Source organism: Marmota marmota, unplaced genomic scaffold (assembly GCF_001458135.2).
Source record: "Marmota marmota marmota unplaced genomic scaffold, marMar, whole genome shotgun sequence".
NCBI classification, from domain to species: domain Eukaryota; kingdom Metazoa; phylum Chordata; class Mammalia; order Rodentia; family Sciuridae; genus Marmota; species Marmota marmota.
In genome coordinates, this window is record NW_026000119.1 from 7,860,316 (window position 1) to 7,876,698 (window position 16,383).

Consider the following 16,383-nt stretch of genomic DNA (forward strand, 5'->3'; position numbering starts at 1 on the left):
AAAAAACTAAGGATGGAAGCACCATATAACCCAGCTATTCCACTCTTGGGTATTTTCCCAAAAGATCTAAAATTAGCATACTACAGCAATACAGCCACCTCAATATTTATAGCAGCACTATTCATAATAGCTAAATTATGGAATATAACCAGATGCTCATCAACAGATTAAGAAATTGTGGTATATATACACAGAGTTCTACTCATCCATAAAAAATGAAATTATGGCATTTGTCAGTAAAAAGATGGAAGTGTAGAATATCATGCTAAGTGAAATCAGGTTGACTGTTTCCTCTCACATGTGGAAGCTAGAGTAAAATAAAGGAAAGGAGGAGGGAAGAATAGGATATCAAAGAGCTTCCATCAGTAGAGTAGGAGGAGATCGAGAGGCAGAGTGGAGGAATGGGAAAGGGGAGGCAATGCAGAATGAATTCTTTAAAAAATCATATGACTATGTAAGTATACCACAGGGAACTGCACCTTTAAGTAAAAAGAACCAATCAAATATAAATAAATGGATGAGTGAAAGGAATTCTAGCAGAGAAGAGGAAAGAGAATGGGGGAGGGGAAGGAGGATGGAAAATGGTGTGTGGGGGGCACATATTTCATGCATATGATTTTATCATGATGAACCCAACTATTATGTACAACTATAAAGCTCTAATAAAAAAATTAAATGCTCATAATTAAGAAAAATGCTTGCTCATGTTTATTGAAGGATGTCAGATTAACAAGAAACATTAAAGAATTTGATACCAGAGACTGGTATTTCGTCTATGCAAAAGACGTGAATAAAAACTTTGTCAAGACCAATGTATAAAAGAATACATCTGTATGATTTTTAGTTTTTCCTGAATATTCTGGAATTTTAAGCCTGGGTATATTTCAATGTTATTAGTTTATTTTGAGAAAATAAGTATTACAAAGGAACTCTGTAAAAGTAGAGGAAGGATCTCAATCTCCTCAAAATGGTTTTATTTGTGTGTGTGTGTATGTGTGTGTGTATGTATGTGTGTGTGTATGTGTGTGTATGTGTATATGTGTGTGTATGTGTATGTGTGTGTGTATGTGTATGTGTGTGTGAATGTGTGTGAATGTGTGTGAATGTGTGTGTGTGTGTGTAGGGGGTACTAGGCGGATCAAACCCAGGGCCTTACATATGCCAGGCAAGAATTCAAATTGGGTTTTAGAGGATATCTACTCTGTGGAGCCCTCTGAGTGTTAGGATGAAGCTGTATTGGGTTTATATGCAACCTTGAGTCTCATGGAAATCTTTTTCTTCTTAGGGTAAAATGATTAAAACACATTCCACAATTTTCATCTTAATTCAAATTCATATTTGAAGTTTAAATTCTCATTCCCATACTTCCTAGGACAGATTACCATTAAACAAGGTACATTATCAAAAGAATCTTATGCGATTTATTACTAAATAATTATTTTCAAAGAACCTTTCCTCCCTAAATGAGATTGCAAAGTATGGGTGTGAAGAGGCTTGAGTTGACCCACATCAACTTCTGCAGTTTATTTTTACATCGAGTCTTAATGCTCGTTTGTACAGGGAAATTGTTTTTCTTAGAAAAGTTTTAATAGAGAACAAAACTGAAATCCAGAGCAAGGATAAGCAGGGAATGCAGGTGTTCTGAGGGGGGATGTTGACATCAGCCGATCTTCTTCATCGCTGGAGCTTGAGTTGAAAACAATTTTTTTCTGTGAAGTAAAAACAAACCCAAAAAGTCATGCTTAGAGAAACACACCAGAAATGATGGCTTTTTCCTGGAGATATCAAATAAGGAATATCATACATACTACTTTCTAATTTAGTTTACTGAACTCCTGGGATGAGTTAGCTCTACTCTATGTAGATGTAGCAAAAAGCAAGTATTTGTCTTAGTAACTCATAAATTTAAAATTATCCCCTTTTGACTGCCTAGCAAAGGGAAATCTTTCAGTACAAATTGGAATCTGAAACCCCTTGGTATGTGTGACTTACTTTGGTAAATATTTTATTAATTTCTTGATCCATGAGGTTTGAGGGTTCACACACACAGTTGTCTTATTCTTCAACCTGACTCTAGGGGGGAAATTAGCAAAAATAAAAATAAGAGTGTTACATTTTAGTCAATCTTGCATTTTTAATAGCGAAGGGTTGGGTATGAAAATAATTATTCCTAGGTGAAGTGACATCAAAGCTGGGTTGTTTTGGATCTAAACAGGTATTTGTGACATGAGATCTGAGGAATAAGAAACAACCATTTGTAGACCAATAAGTGAGAGCTTGTGGAACTGAATCCAAGTTGACAAAATCTCATGTGTCAGAGGTCAGTGTTTTGCTGATAACCTTTACTTGAGTTGAAGAAGGACCAAATAGACTAAGGTTGACTCACTACTAAAGTGATATCACAATATCTTTAAAATGTGCTTGTTCAATGAATGGGAGAACAATAAAGGCTATAGAAAATAACTTTTTTTTCTGATAAAAGGTCCTTGAGTAATGAAATTTAAGGTAGGTGAGGTTAAAGAGCTGATTGCTCTGAGTGATATTTTGTGGAACCACCAGCTAACGAGGCTTTACTTGCTCTAAGGAATTAAGCAACAACAAAAGCAGTGAGAATAGTTAATGGATCACATTATCAAATACTATACTCAGAATGCGTCACATGCTATGCTTAGCAGGTAACATGGATTATTTCAATTTATCTGACAAAAGCATTATGTTAGAGGACTTATTTTCTTACCTGATAAGAAATTTGAGGCTTAAAGAATTCAAATAATCTCGTCCAAGATTGCACAGCAAATACGTGTTTGAACAAAACTCAAAGGAAGTTTATCTGATTTTCAGATTCTACACTTCAGGTCATGTTCATGGAAAGCAGTGTTTAAATAGTTATCAAGTGCTAGACATAGAGCTAAAGGTTTTGCATGCAATGGAAAAATGATATCTCCCAGGTGATAGAAAACTGGGAGATGTGACTCTACTGGTGTGATTTCAAAAAAAAAAAAAAAAACAACCATAATTTTTGATGTGTCCATTGTCTTAGCTATAAATTATTATATAGCAAGGATCCATCCATCTAACTTTGAAACTCTACTGCTGTAGGTGAATCTTAGGGAAGTCAGAAGACATGGAATAGATGGGTTCTCAGGCAGCATCTTCCAATTTGGTTTCTGAGTTCATGATGGAAAAATAAGATTTCTAATCATCTTGTATTTGCACCTCTAGCTGGTAGGAGTTTCTCATAATTTGCAACTTTTATTTCTATATCTGGTTAAAATTCAGAAATTCAGATTTTCTTGAAGACAGGCAAATTTTTGTTATTTCAAAACTATTGACCTTAAAGCAGAGAAAATTAGGGTGCCTTACTTCCTCTGGTTGAGAGGTGAGAGACTTGAGTCATGCCAATTGACATACAATAAAAAGAAAGGAGTTCTACTTTTCTATGCAGACTGAGGAACTGCTCTAAACACATTATAGCTAGACTTCACATCTTTGAGCTTGAGGACAATAATTTTGGTTTAATTAGACTTTAAGGAAAGCATGATTTTTAAAAAATTGTTGTTTTACTGTTTCCATGTGCTGTAGCCGGACTGCGGCAGAATAACTGGGGGTTGACGAACAACTTGTGTACATTGATACAGCAGGAGTGGGAGCCGTTTATTGTAGGACCACAGAGGTATTTATACATTTTACACAGCTTATCTTAATTAACATAAACTAGATACAGCAGTCAACCAATCAGGAATCTCCACACTTAATGGCTCGCTGGCGTTACTTCACAAACCATTCCCTCTGGCAAAATGCCAGGCACCATCCTGACTTGTTTACAGACCCTAACATCCATGGGAAGAGCTACCAATAAAAAAAAAAAAAAAAAAAAAAAAAAAAAAAATCAGGCAAGCCCCGAGAATGATCTTATCTCTATTGCATACTTCAAGGTTCTGTGAAGACACCTTGGATGTGGGAGATGTGCGTGTGGTCCTGATTCTTCCCTTTCTAATGGTGTGCCTCATGCAGGCAGTTAAGCTTGCTAAGCCTCTGTTTCTGTATCTGTATCTGTAAAGGAATTGACAGCAATAGATGTGCCTGAATGCAGTAGTTGAAGGAATAAAATAGAGTATAAAACACTTAGTTCAAGGGCTGCGACCAGTACCTAAATATTTCCAAATTTTATTATTTCAGAATTTTTAGCAACACTCAAGTAAATCTCTTTTAGGGTTCTAGTTGTATAGTAATATTTGATCTGATTTTCATTAGGAGAAAGGAATCATACATATTTTTTCCCTTGCAACTTACATGATTTGTTCGATTGGGCAACCATTCCCAGGAGGTATAATTTGAAGCCGACTAATTTGTCTTACATGGATAAAGTCTGAGGTCCCTTGAACACAGCTACACTTCAAGTTTGTGTTATAGGCTTCCAGAACACCTGTAAACACAGAATCAGCTATTTAAATTCCTTTGACACTTAATGTATACCTAGAACTTTATTACCAATTTTTCATATTGTGCAGTTGAGGATTTAAAAATTTCAAGCCAGTGCTTCCAGCCAAATATGCCTTAGTTTGTATATTTCTGTTTGTCTTGATTTGAGTATTTTCAAACATTTTCCACCAAAACCATAAAATAAGATTAGCTTTGAAAACACACAACACTTAATTTGTGGTATTAGTATACTAGTACTCAAGTGATCCTCCATTTAATAGAATTTGAGAACTGCCACTATAGGGACATACAACTGAGTTATAATTAATGCTATATAAAAGTCAACTGATTTTCACTCCCAACATATAAAAACAAAGAACATGACCTAGTTATAACATGTTATTGCTTCTGCAAATTCATATACAAAGTTTTTCCTCTTATACTCTCCACACTCTCTGCCTGTTGAGATGTGAATAATAAAAAATAAAATCCAAGACTTTTCATTCAACAACAAAAGTTATTAGTACTCCATATATTTATAAGTAAATCATGCATTTTAGTGAAAGCTAAACTTTTTCAAAAAATAATTTATCAAATTCTCTTAACCCAGAGTGCCTACCACTACACTAAACATGCATTTATAAATAAAAGGGCCAAATTTTTCAGGCATTTACAAGTTAGTAGAGGAAACAAGTGTATAAAACCCATACAAGGTGGTTGTATACCTAAGTCCTCTTTCCCCAGGATGCAGTAGAGAGCTTAAGTCACAGGTAACTTTGCAAGGATCAATGGGAAAGCTTCCTGGAGGCGGCGAGAAATGAGATTTTTGAAGCATGAAAATAAAATGTGAAACAACAAAAATGGGGGAAAACCCACCCCTCTGTATTTTAAGAATAAAAATGTGTTCACTAAACTTGAACGGTGTTTCTTTCTGCATATGCATCCATTCCTTCAGTGCTATAAAAACTCGCCACTTCAACTAGATATCTATTCACAGAGAAATAGCGGCCCCAGTTAGATTTGGAACTCTCCCTGATGTATTTACAATGGCTGATGTCAGACCTAACCATATGTTATGGACTTGAAAAATTTCAAAGTAGGAGACCAGATAATGCCAGTAACATTTAGACCCTATAAAGGGCCTGGTGAGAGGGGTTAGCGTTGAGAGGCAGAAAAAAGAAGAGATGTGAAAAGAATTGATAGCAGGAGCTTATCTGAAAAAGGCCAGGACTATACAAACCTAATATAAGTTACATGAACATTGGACTCCAGTCAATATCTCTTCCTTCTTTAAATAAAAATCTCAACCAGTTTCTAAGAGTAAAATCCTAAAGCACTTTAATAAATCTAGAAGCAACTGAGCAGTTTTCCCCTTTAATCAGATGTCTTCTCAGTTTTTAGTTGAAAAAAGAAAAAAATAAAGATTGAAATGGCTGAAGACCATTTCTGTTCAAAGCACAGTGAAAACATAAGTGAAAGTTCTCACCATGGACTGGAGAGAGGCTGCTGCTGACCAGGAGCATGAGAAGCAGAGCTGCTGAGATGAGCCTCATCCTGCCTGGAGGTGGAGTTCAGACTTCAGCTGTGTTTCCAAGCTGTGGGTTTGCAGCATGGAGCTACTATTTATTTATACCAGTAGGGACCCTCCCACTGCCTTTTCTCCAGTAGGTCAGCTGCATCATCAGTTTTCAAAACCCCCAAATATTGCTGAGCTTGCTTTTAAAGAAAAAAAAAATTCTTCTTGTAAACTTTATGAATTTGCTTCAGAACCCTCTTAGTCTAATAAAATATTTCCAGAAAATGTAGACTAAACATGTCAGGGATGCTGCAGAGTTTTGAGGGTGGGCAGAGAGGAAAAAGATAGCAGTTTGAAGGCTCCAAGGTATGCTCTTTGGGATCCTTATTGGTGGTTGTAGCTTTGATCCTGCAATTGCTCCTCTCAGTGAAGGGTCAGTCAAGTTTCTTGAGGCCTTTAAGTACAAAACTTCGTAACATTAGGAACTCAGTTGATCATTTTGTTTTATCCCAGGCACCTGCAAGGGAGCCTAGTTCTTGGTGGGTACTTAATAAATATTTGTACATGTAATGAAAGCCTCCTTATATACAGATTCCTATGCCGATTATGTTAGATTTTTTTTTCTGCCAAACTTTCCCGGCCCTTCATGTTACTCTCAGATATGATTATTTATATAATATGACCATCATGGAAATCTTGAAAGGGCACAAAATATGTCTGCCCCCCTTGGTGTGCCTGTGTCTTGATGAAGGGAGGGAGACAAGGGCTTAAGGAAAAACATCTTTCTGGCTGTAGTGGGCAAGTTATCTGAAAATGATTTGTGTTAGAACTACATCAGGTAGAACTTGAGGGCATTATATTAAGCAAAATAAGCAAACTCAGAGTCAAGGGGAATATATATATTTTTTCTTTTTCCTCTAGCTTCCAATGTGAGAGAAAAGAGTATGGTAAAATCTCAAAAATAAGAGGGAGACCAATAGAGTAGAGGAATGTAAACAGGGGAGGGAGGAGGGCCAGGGAAAGGGGAAATACTGTGAAATTAAATTGACCAAGTTATGTTATGTGCAGGAATAGAGGTATCACAAGAATCCCATTATTGTGTATAATTATAATGCACCAACAAAAAATAACTTATTAGGTGTTGATCCTTGCATTACAGACTGTTTTTCAGCCTAAGCATTTGTAAAGTTTCGTTTTGATCCCACCACATGGTTCATGGAGGCAAACATCTCACAGCCTTAACTCATTTGCTAGAAGTTCTCCGATTAAAAAAAAATAGGGAAAATTTCTAAATTGGTTTTAATTAAAATAGGGCCACCAGGCCAAAGAACTAATTCCAGAGAAATCCCAAGATGTGATTTTTAAGTCCCTTTAATGTCCAGAATTCTGGATTTAGCTTATGCTAACTAAAGAAGTCTTATTCTTTGGTGGCACTTATGTTTTCCCTATGTTTTAAACAGAAGTGGTCTTCAGCCACTTCAAACTTTTTTTTCCCACTTTTATCATTAAACACTGAGGGGACATCTGACTAGATGCTTCTAGATAGACAATGGCCATTCTGGTCAAGACACCACTGAACTTCCCTGGGAATGGATAAGTATGGATGTATCATACCAGCCCCATTGGAGCACTGAAAAAAATCAGGTTTGGTTTTCTGGTGTGATTTCCTGAACAATTTGGTTTTGCTAGTCAATTATCATAGAGGATGTTTAGCAACCTAGATATTCTGTATGTATGGGGTGGCATGTGTAATGCCACACAGCCTTCATACAAGGAGCAGTTCTGCAGTTGACCTGAATGACTACAGTGATATGGAATTTAGTCTTGACTAGAACCACCAAACAACGGCTGCGTCATCAGAAAGTTCCTCCTTATGTGAAAGCTGCTTCTCCAGTAGTTCTGTCATTTTGTCCTAATTCAACCTTTTATTGCCACATGGAACGATTCTAAATGCTCTTTAGAGCACTCCAAATATTTGGAATCAGGGTGTGTCCGTGGGTTCTCTGTGAAATAGATGCCCAGATGGACTGTGGAGTAAAAGAAGTTTATTCAGAATAATTCCCGAGATGATAAAAGACGGTGGGAGGAGGCAGAATTAGGCAGTGCGAGGCTTCAGACTGTAACACTGATCTGACGAATTCTATGACAACTCACCAGAACTCCAGAGGAAAGACCGTCCATTATAGGTGCCCCATAATGGCAGAAGTGTCCAGACCCTGCTACACTTGCCATGCTTGGTCACTGCTTAGCCTCTTCAGAAACATCAGGGTCTCTGATAGGGAGCTGACACAGGTCCTAAGGAGGCTAACACCAGAGGCTGTCCATTAAATGCATTCTTTGCAATTGCCTGTGTGGTATTTAAGGGAGATCTGAGCAGTGCACCTCTCTAGCTGTCATACAGGGTTAGAAACCAGAGGTTAAGAGCAAAAAGTATGCGGTCAAAGATTTTGGACAGGTCACTTATTTTTCTATCCCTCATATTTATCAATTTTCACATGGGGATAATACTAATTTTAAAGGATTTTTTTGGAGAACAAAATCACCTAGCATGTATTTGGCCGAGTGCCTGGCACATGGAATGTATTCAATAGATAGCCCGTCTGTCTGTCTATCCACCCACCTACCCATCCAATCATCCATCATACTTAGGTTTTACTTTTACTAAAAGCTCACATGTACACACTTCAAAAATAATTACTTTTATTTCTCTGATGCACCTTTACCACCTTAATTTATCTTTTTGAATCCTGTTGATCTTTTTCATAAATCATAATTATACTTCCTTTTGCCTGACCATCACCCTTTCTGACTTACAGCCACACACATGCCCCTGAACACTACACTACCCTAAGTATGGTTTTGCCAATAGAGAGTCATTACCTCCTTTGTCCTAGGCACTATGCTTCCGTTAATGCATTTCTGGACTAAATATTATTTGGATCACTTATGTTGAACTGATAGGCAATAAACATGTTTCTTTTCAAAATGGTAAATTTCTGTCAATGACTGATTTATGTCACTCTTGTACAATTTGATCTTGGGAACAAGTGTAGGTCCTTTTACATTTGCCTCTATTAGGAGTGCAATGTGTCTCCCTGTCAGAACAAAAATGAATGATGTTGATAATGACCAGAAGACCACAGGGACAAAGGCACTTGAAAGAGAGCTCTGTAAAAATTGAGGAAATTCCTAAATTGGTTTTAATTAAAATAGGGCCACTAGGCCAAAGAATTAATTTCGGAGAAATCCTAAAATCTGATTTTGAAGTCCCTTTAATGTCCAGAATTCTGTGTTTAGCTTATGCTGATTAAAGAATTCTTATACTTTAGTGGAAGCCAGATGATTCTAGAAGTTTCAAATGAGAAACTCCATAATAGCATCTATAATAGAGGCATAAATTTCAAAAACTTAGACGTCAAATAGGAAGAAAGTAAATGCTTGAACCAACAGATTTAGAACCAAATATAAGCCCTTTACTTTAAAAATAGCTCTTATAGATAACTTTGTTTAGAAACAAAAACAGATATATAAAAATTGGTGGTTAATGAGAAAATTATGGGAATGCTTTTTTCTCTTGGCTTTGGAATCAAATCATTTTCTCTACAGACTTAAGAAAATGCTAGTTTAGTACCTTCGACCTTGAACTGTGGTCCAAAGACTGGCATCATCAGCTTCATTTGAGTAAAGCTAGTTGGAAAGGCAGACTCTCAGGTCTTGCTGTTTAACAATGTTTCCAGGTGATTTGAATGCACCTTGAAGTCTGAGAAGCATGGTCCTTGTGGAGCTCAAGCTGTACAGTATCTATGATCCATTTGCATATTCAGATTATCTTCAGATACACATCTGGTCAAGTCATCTCAGAATATGATGTACAGATATCTTGGTGAAAGTAGACAGGACAAATGTGTTCCTTGACACCCAAATGCAGAGCAGTGACAATAAGCAGGGTACTCTCCCAAGATAATGAAAAATAAAATGTCACTAAAATAATGAGATGTCCTAGCCAGGAAAAATATCTTCCACTAGAGGTGTTTATGATAGTCAGCTTTTCATCCCTGTGACCAAAATACCTGACAATGACAACTTAGAGGAAGATATATTTATTTTGGCTCACAGTTTTAGAGGTTCAGTCCATGCCGGGCCAACTCCATTCTCTGAGCTTAGAGGTGAGGCAGAACATTATGGCACAAGGGTGTGGTAGAGGAAAGTTGCTCAATTCATGATAATCAGAATGTATTCAGTAGATAGCCCACCTGTCTGTCAGAAGTGGAGGAGAGGCCACAGGGAACATGAACCCTTCAGAGCACACCCCCAGTGACCTATCTACTGCAGCCATGACCTGCCTGCCATCAGTCATCACCCAGTTCATTCAAACTAGGGTGGGTTGATTTTGTTGCAGCTCTCAGAATCCAACATTTTACCTCTAAACATTCCTACATTAACAGGAGCTCCTAGGGGACACCTCATATCCAAACCCTAACAGTAGTGTTGACCACTGTGCATTGAACAGAAAGTTAATGCTAGAGTTTTAGAATGATTGAAGGGATAAAATCCTTATACCATTTTGTTTTCATGTCACTGAGGATTAAACCCAGGGGCATTCCACCTCTGAACTACATCCCCATCTCTTTTCATTGTTTATTTTGAGACGGGATGTCACTAAATTTCTGAGGCTGGCCTGAATTTGGGGATACTCCTGCCTCAACCTCCAGAGTCGCTGGGGTTATAGTTGTAGACCACCATGCTGGGCAAAATCATTATTATTCTTAAGTAGTTTGTAAAATAATAGGAAAAATATCACTGTGACAAAATTGAGAACATTTTCTCTCATGCCACTCAGCTCAACTAGAAATCAGAAACACTCTTTTCTGTTTGTTCCCTCTCTTCTCTTTCCACTTTACCTGCTGAATTTCTGACATCTTTTTGCTTCCACATACCTTCCAGCACAACAGCAAAGCACTATAAGCTGGTGCACAGAGCTCAGGCCCTGCAGCCATTCTAAGTTTGTACCCAGCTTCCAACAATTGACCTGTTGCCTTCTCTGTGTCACAATTCCTATTGTGACAGAGACCACAGGACTAGTGTCAGAGACAGCATCTCGAATAGTCATGGTTCATTTCAGTGCTTAGAAGATACTTTACTCAGTCCTTAGGCAAATACCAAACACTCAATGAAAGATGGAATTTTTTTTAACTTTGTGACAAAACAAACATTGAAAGTTCATGAGGAAGCACCTATGAATATGTATGTTAAACTGACACAATTTAAAATATCACTTAGGTCTCCACTGTACACATTCATTATTGTGTGGGTCTGATTCCAAAGGTCCCCTGATCAAGGAGCTATTCCTCTGAGACCAGTCACCCACTCTATTTTCTATTTTGACTCACTTTCTCAGAAGTTACCTGCAGAGGTTTGTATTGTTACAGATGTATTGGAGTTTTATAAAGAGAAATTTTATTTTTTGTCATTTTCTTACTTTTAGTTATTTTAAAGCAGCTATATTGAGGTATAATTGAGGTATAAAGAACTGCATATACTGAATTGCACCATTGGACAAGTTGGGACACGTGTGAGCTCTGTACATTTGGCCATCATCTTCCTCTGGACTAAGCTGCTTTCAACAGCCTATTGTTTGCCACACAATTATTTCAGACCTCTACCTGTAGAAAAGTCACTTTAAAAAGTAATTAAAGCCATATTTCAAGTGTCATTCCAATTCAATTCAAATGCATTGCATCTCACAGAAGTGTTGGTGTTTGCCTAAAGACCAAGTAAAATGTGTCAAAGCTATCACATATTAGGGTGTAATATCCCAGGAGACTGCTGGGTGGCAGTGTTACTTACAAAAGCAGTTTGCAGGGAGGAAATATTCTGTCCTCATGTACAGGCTCCCCAGGACTGACAAGAGGAATGTGTTGCACATTTATTTCCATATTCAAATTGTTTTTTGATTTGGTTTATTGCTTTTAAGAATTGTGAATTATTATATTTTTGACTAGGCTTGGAGAAAAACACCTAAAAATCTGAAATAATCCAACAAATTCTGGGCCAAATCCAATTGCTTGGCCCTGAAGTTGCAAAATCAGATTGCACATCAGTTCTCTGGCATGGGATCACATTAAGCCCAGTAGATGCCGTTTTTGAAATTTCTGTGATTAGAAAGTTTTCTGAGAACAGTGAAGCTACCACATACCAGTGTCAATGTGATGATCAAGCAATTTAACAAGCAATTGATCATCACTTGGTGATCATGCTTTAAGAATAGTTCAGTGAACAATAACAACATATTCATCTGGTTTATCCTATTTAGACTCCAAAATGTTCATATTATGCCACCATCTAAATTTTTCACATAAATATTTTTAGGTCATAACCATGACCAGAGTCCTGGATTTTTTTAATATCTTTATTTTGTTTATTTTTTTATGTGGTGCTGAGGATTGAACCCAGGGTCTCTCATGTGCAAGGTGAGTGCTCTACCACTGAGCCACAACCCCAGCCCCTGGATTCTTCTTTTAAAAGAAATGGTCTCATTTTCTAGTTAGAGTATATCTATCTAATTTTGAAGGTTTTTGGCATATCACTATTCCTTTACTATCTGCTCATGTAGTGGCACTCCCTCCTTCACAGAAAATCCTAACTAAGCTTCTTTAGAAATCTTCACAATAATTGATTTTAGGACTTTCAGCAAAAGATTCTCTACAAAAGAGAATAATGTAGGTAAACTTCCTCTTTTCCTGTTGCTCTATTTTACTTGGCCACAGGCCTGGAAGAAATCAGCACTCCAGGTGTTGAACGCCCCTTTACTAGTTTTTCACAAACATTTATCCCGTATAGTAGTTTGTAGAAGTGTGTTTGCAAATGCAAAATGTGATTTAAGAAAAAAAAAGAAATCCTGTAACAAGGCCTATGGCCTTGGGCTGGAGCTTCATGGAGATGTCTACATTTCTAAGATAAGTTACCAGTTGGGCTCCATGGTAACAGCTGGCAGGGGGAGGAGAGAAAGGGGAGAAAAAGCTCTCCCTTCTCAGGTGTTGTCCTTGAAGGGTTAACTTGCCCAAAACAGTGAAAGAAAAAGCTGCTTTTATGTGAACTTCTGCAGACTGAGCTTCTGAGCCCCTCCGCTTACATGCTGGGTATAAAGTTCTGAAACTACCTGAACTCGGGGGGTTCAGGGGATTAATGACAGAAAGCTGTACCCTCTGAATCTGGCTGTAGCCAAATAAAACAGTTTCCTGCTATCTTTGGTGCCCTGCCTCGTCTGTCTCCTACAACACTCATCCTCTGGATCTCATATTCCTTTGTTATACTCCATAACTAACCATCCATCCTTTCACTGTGTACCTTCTACCTCTGCAAGCAGGTCTTTGCCCAGGCCTTTAAATTTACATGTACTTCTACTCATATTGGATCTATTCATACTGATCATTTCTTCATAGAGGCCTCTTAGTTGCACCCAACTAATCCAAAACTGAATTTAATTTTCTCAAAATCTGCTCTTAGTATTCCTAGTCTTAGTAAATGATCATTCACCCAGGTGTTTGAAAACTAGGAAGTAATTTTTAATTCCTTTATCCCCTTTAAGCCCCACGTCTATTTGGTCTCCAAGAGCAGGCATTTGTATATTTTAAAATATCTCCACTTTGTGTTCAATTCTTTCTAGTTTCTCCCCTCTTATTTTTGCCACCTTTCTTTGTAAAAAAAAATTGATATGATAATTATGGGTTAATTGCATGTCCTTGGCATCCAAATTTATGAAGTACAATGTGATGTTGATACATGTATGTTGTATAATGATCAAATCAGCATAATTAACATGTCACCACAAATATTTATCATTTGTGCTAAAACATTAAAAACCCACTGTAATCAAGATATCTCACGCTTGTTAAGAATGACTATTATCCTTAAAGACTGATCACAATGCTGGTAAAGGTATGGAAAGAAGATAACCTGATACACTTTGATGGGAATATAACAGTGCCAATTTATATTGGAATTTCCTCAAAACTAGAAATAGAACTACCATGTGACCTGGCCAACTTATTTCTGAGCATATATTGAAAGGAAATAAAATAAGGATACTGAAGGGATGTCTCACTATGTTTATTTTAGCAGTATTCACAACGGCCAACCTGGGGAATCAACCTAGATGTCCATGGATGAATGAATGCATTAAGAAACTGGTAAATACAAACAGTGGAATGCTATTTAGCCACAAAAAACAATGAAATCCTCTCAATTGCATTATAGTCTTTTGTTCGACCTACTGTAATAGCATGTTAACCGATTTCCTCTCATGGCCCCTCCAATCTATTTTCCACACTGCTGCCAGAACCATCTCAAAACACAGAAGTTTATGTCATTGCTCTGCTTCAAAGGCTTCCCACTGTCTTTGGATAAGTCGTTGGGTAGATCCTGGTGTTCTCTTCAACTTCCTACCCTGCCTTTCCCTGCTTTTCCACTCCAGTTTCCATAATGTTGGTGCACAGATGGATTTGAGGACTCTGCAATCCATTAGTGGTCTGACATTCACAGGTTGAACATCTTCCACAAGGATTTCAACTTTACATTCTAAATGAATACTTTCTCATTGGCACACCTAGATATTATGTTTTCCCTCTAGCTTTACTACTAAAGGCTTCCTTTCTATTTACCCTCTATAACAGCATGTTGTGGCTGGGTTAGAAATGGAACATGGATGTTTTTGACACCTACTTTCCTCCTATGTACAATCCGTTCAGGGTAGAGTCTCCAATTTGCTGGTGTAAAATAAGGAATTCCCTCCAGTAACTTTCAACTAGATTATACTGCCTCTCCCTTGCCTACTGTGTACCCAAGGTGCATCTTTCAGATTCCAAAATATCTTTTTGACACTTCCTGTTATTCAAATAAACTTATCTGTTTATTAAGTTTCAATATCTGCATCATTCATAGAGTAGGTAGCATGAAGTAGTCAATCCCTCAGCTGAAATACTATTGAGAACCACTAAAGAGGGGTATTTGAATACCAAATCAAGGATACTGGATGCAGGCATCCTTATATGGATCCCAGGGAACATTGTCTGAGGAAGTGGGACAGAAAACAGGGGAAAGGGCCATTTACCTAACTGCCCTATGGACAACCACCCAGCGCAAAGACTATGAAGGCCAGGGTGACAGAGCAGCATTCTCAAAGAAGGCCCCAGCAGGTCAGCAGTTGTGCTTCTTCACAAAGGGGCTAAAGTTCTCATCTCCAACAGTTTGGTTGCATGTCTCTCAGGAGCCACTAGGGTGGCTCTTTGCCAGTGTGAGAAAAAGCTTCTACAGGCAAGCAGGTGCAAGGTCTAGAAGAGGAGTATGCAGTCACCCACATGACTGCATTTTTGTTCCAAGTCTGTGGCTTTTTTACTTTAATGCTACACTCTAAGGGTCATGAACAAACAAAAATGTCCTCAGTCATGCTTCAATTCTAGTGTCTGCAGGTGAACTAAATCATGGTCATTGTTTTGTTCTCGCCTTCAGATTAGCACATATTTGAATGTTTGCTATATGCCAGGTATTATGCAATGTATAGAAAAGATGTGGTCTGTGTCCTGTGAAAAATTAGCCGAATATTTGGCACCTTTGTAGCATATCCTTGGCTTTCCAAACTCAACACATTCTGGCCCCGAGTTTAAAGCACAAAATAGAGTGGTTGAAATGTTCTAATGCAACATGTTTTCTTAATTACAAAGTGTGAGAGGTCTTAGTAGAGAACTCAAAACCAACAGCTGCCTATAGTACAATAGTGACTAGAAATTAGGGGGTCAGGTCCACAGACCTTTCACCTGTCTAGGTGATATGCTAAAGTATTTTGTTTTGCTGCCTCCCACCACTCCAACAAGTGCTGGTAAATGTTTTACAATGGGCTTTCTGGAAAATAAAAAGTTCTGACTTGTGGCATTTGCCTGTTTCTATGTGAAGACTCTTACGATGGCCAATTTCAAACTATAAAAGTAAGGTCACAGAATGTGGAGTTGGAGAGAGAGAGATGAGAACCATCAGCCCTTGCCAGTGCCAGCACACCACTCGGCCTGCCCAGCAGCCCCTGGGATTTGTGGTGTAAAGTGTTTTGTGTCATCATTTATCAGCACAGAGCCCTGTGTGGGTTGTGCTGATGTCTAACTGGGTAGCCAGAGGGATGCTTTAAAAAAAGAGCTATGCTGAAGCCCCTTCGTTCTAACAAAGCTGATTAAATGGATCATTTTGATTTAAGTGTCATGGGATCCCTGACCAACCCAGTCTCACATTTTATCTTTTTTTCCTAGTTGTAGAGGAGAGCAATTGCTTCAATGATCTTGTGCTCCAGAGAAGTGGTGTTGCCAGGGCCTTGCCCTGGGCTCAAGGCCCTTGAGGTAGCTCTGCAGACCCAGGTTTCCAGGGCAGGAGGAGAAGCTGGGCCTTTGTTGTCCAAGAGCTTG

At 38.0% G+C, this 16,383-nt stretch overlaps 1 protein-coding gene across 2 annotated transcripts; it reads right to left on the bottom strand.

Moving 5' to 3' along the window:
* Positions 1 to 685: 685 nt before the first annotated feature.
* Positions 686 to 6,040, bottom strand: Cxcl13 (C-X-C motif chemokine ligand 13). 2 transcript variants are annotated; one of them, XM_048784795.1, is made up of 4 exons: positions 5,909 to 6,040; positions 4,294 to 4,426; positions 1,993 to 2,073; positions 686 to 1,709 (listed from the first exon to the last, which is right to left on the bottom strand). In XM_048784795.1, exons 1-4 carry the CDS (start codon positions 5,973 to 5,975, stop codon positions 1,661 to 1,663), a joined length of 330 nt encoding a protein of 109 aa, XP_048640752.1. In that variant the 5' UTR covers positions 5,976 to 6,040; the 3' UTR covers positions 686 to 1,660. The 2 variants fall into 2 exon arrangements, with proteins under 2 accessions (XP_048640752.1, XP_015354652.2); XM_015499166.2 differs by having other exon boundaries at positions 1,989 to 2,073.
* Positions 6,041 to 16,383: the final 10,343 nt, after the last annotated feature.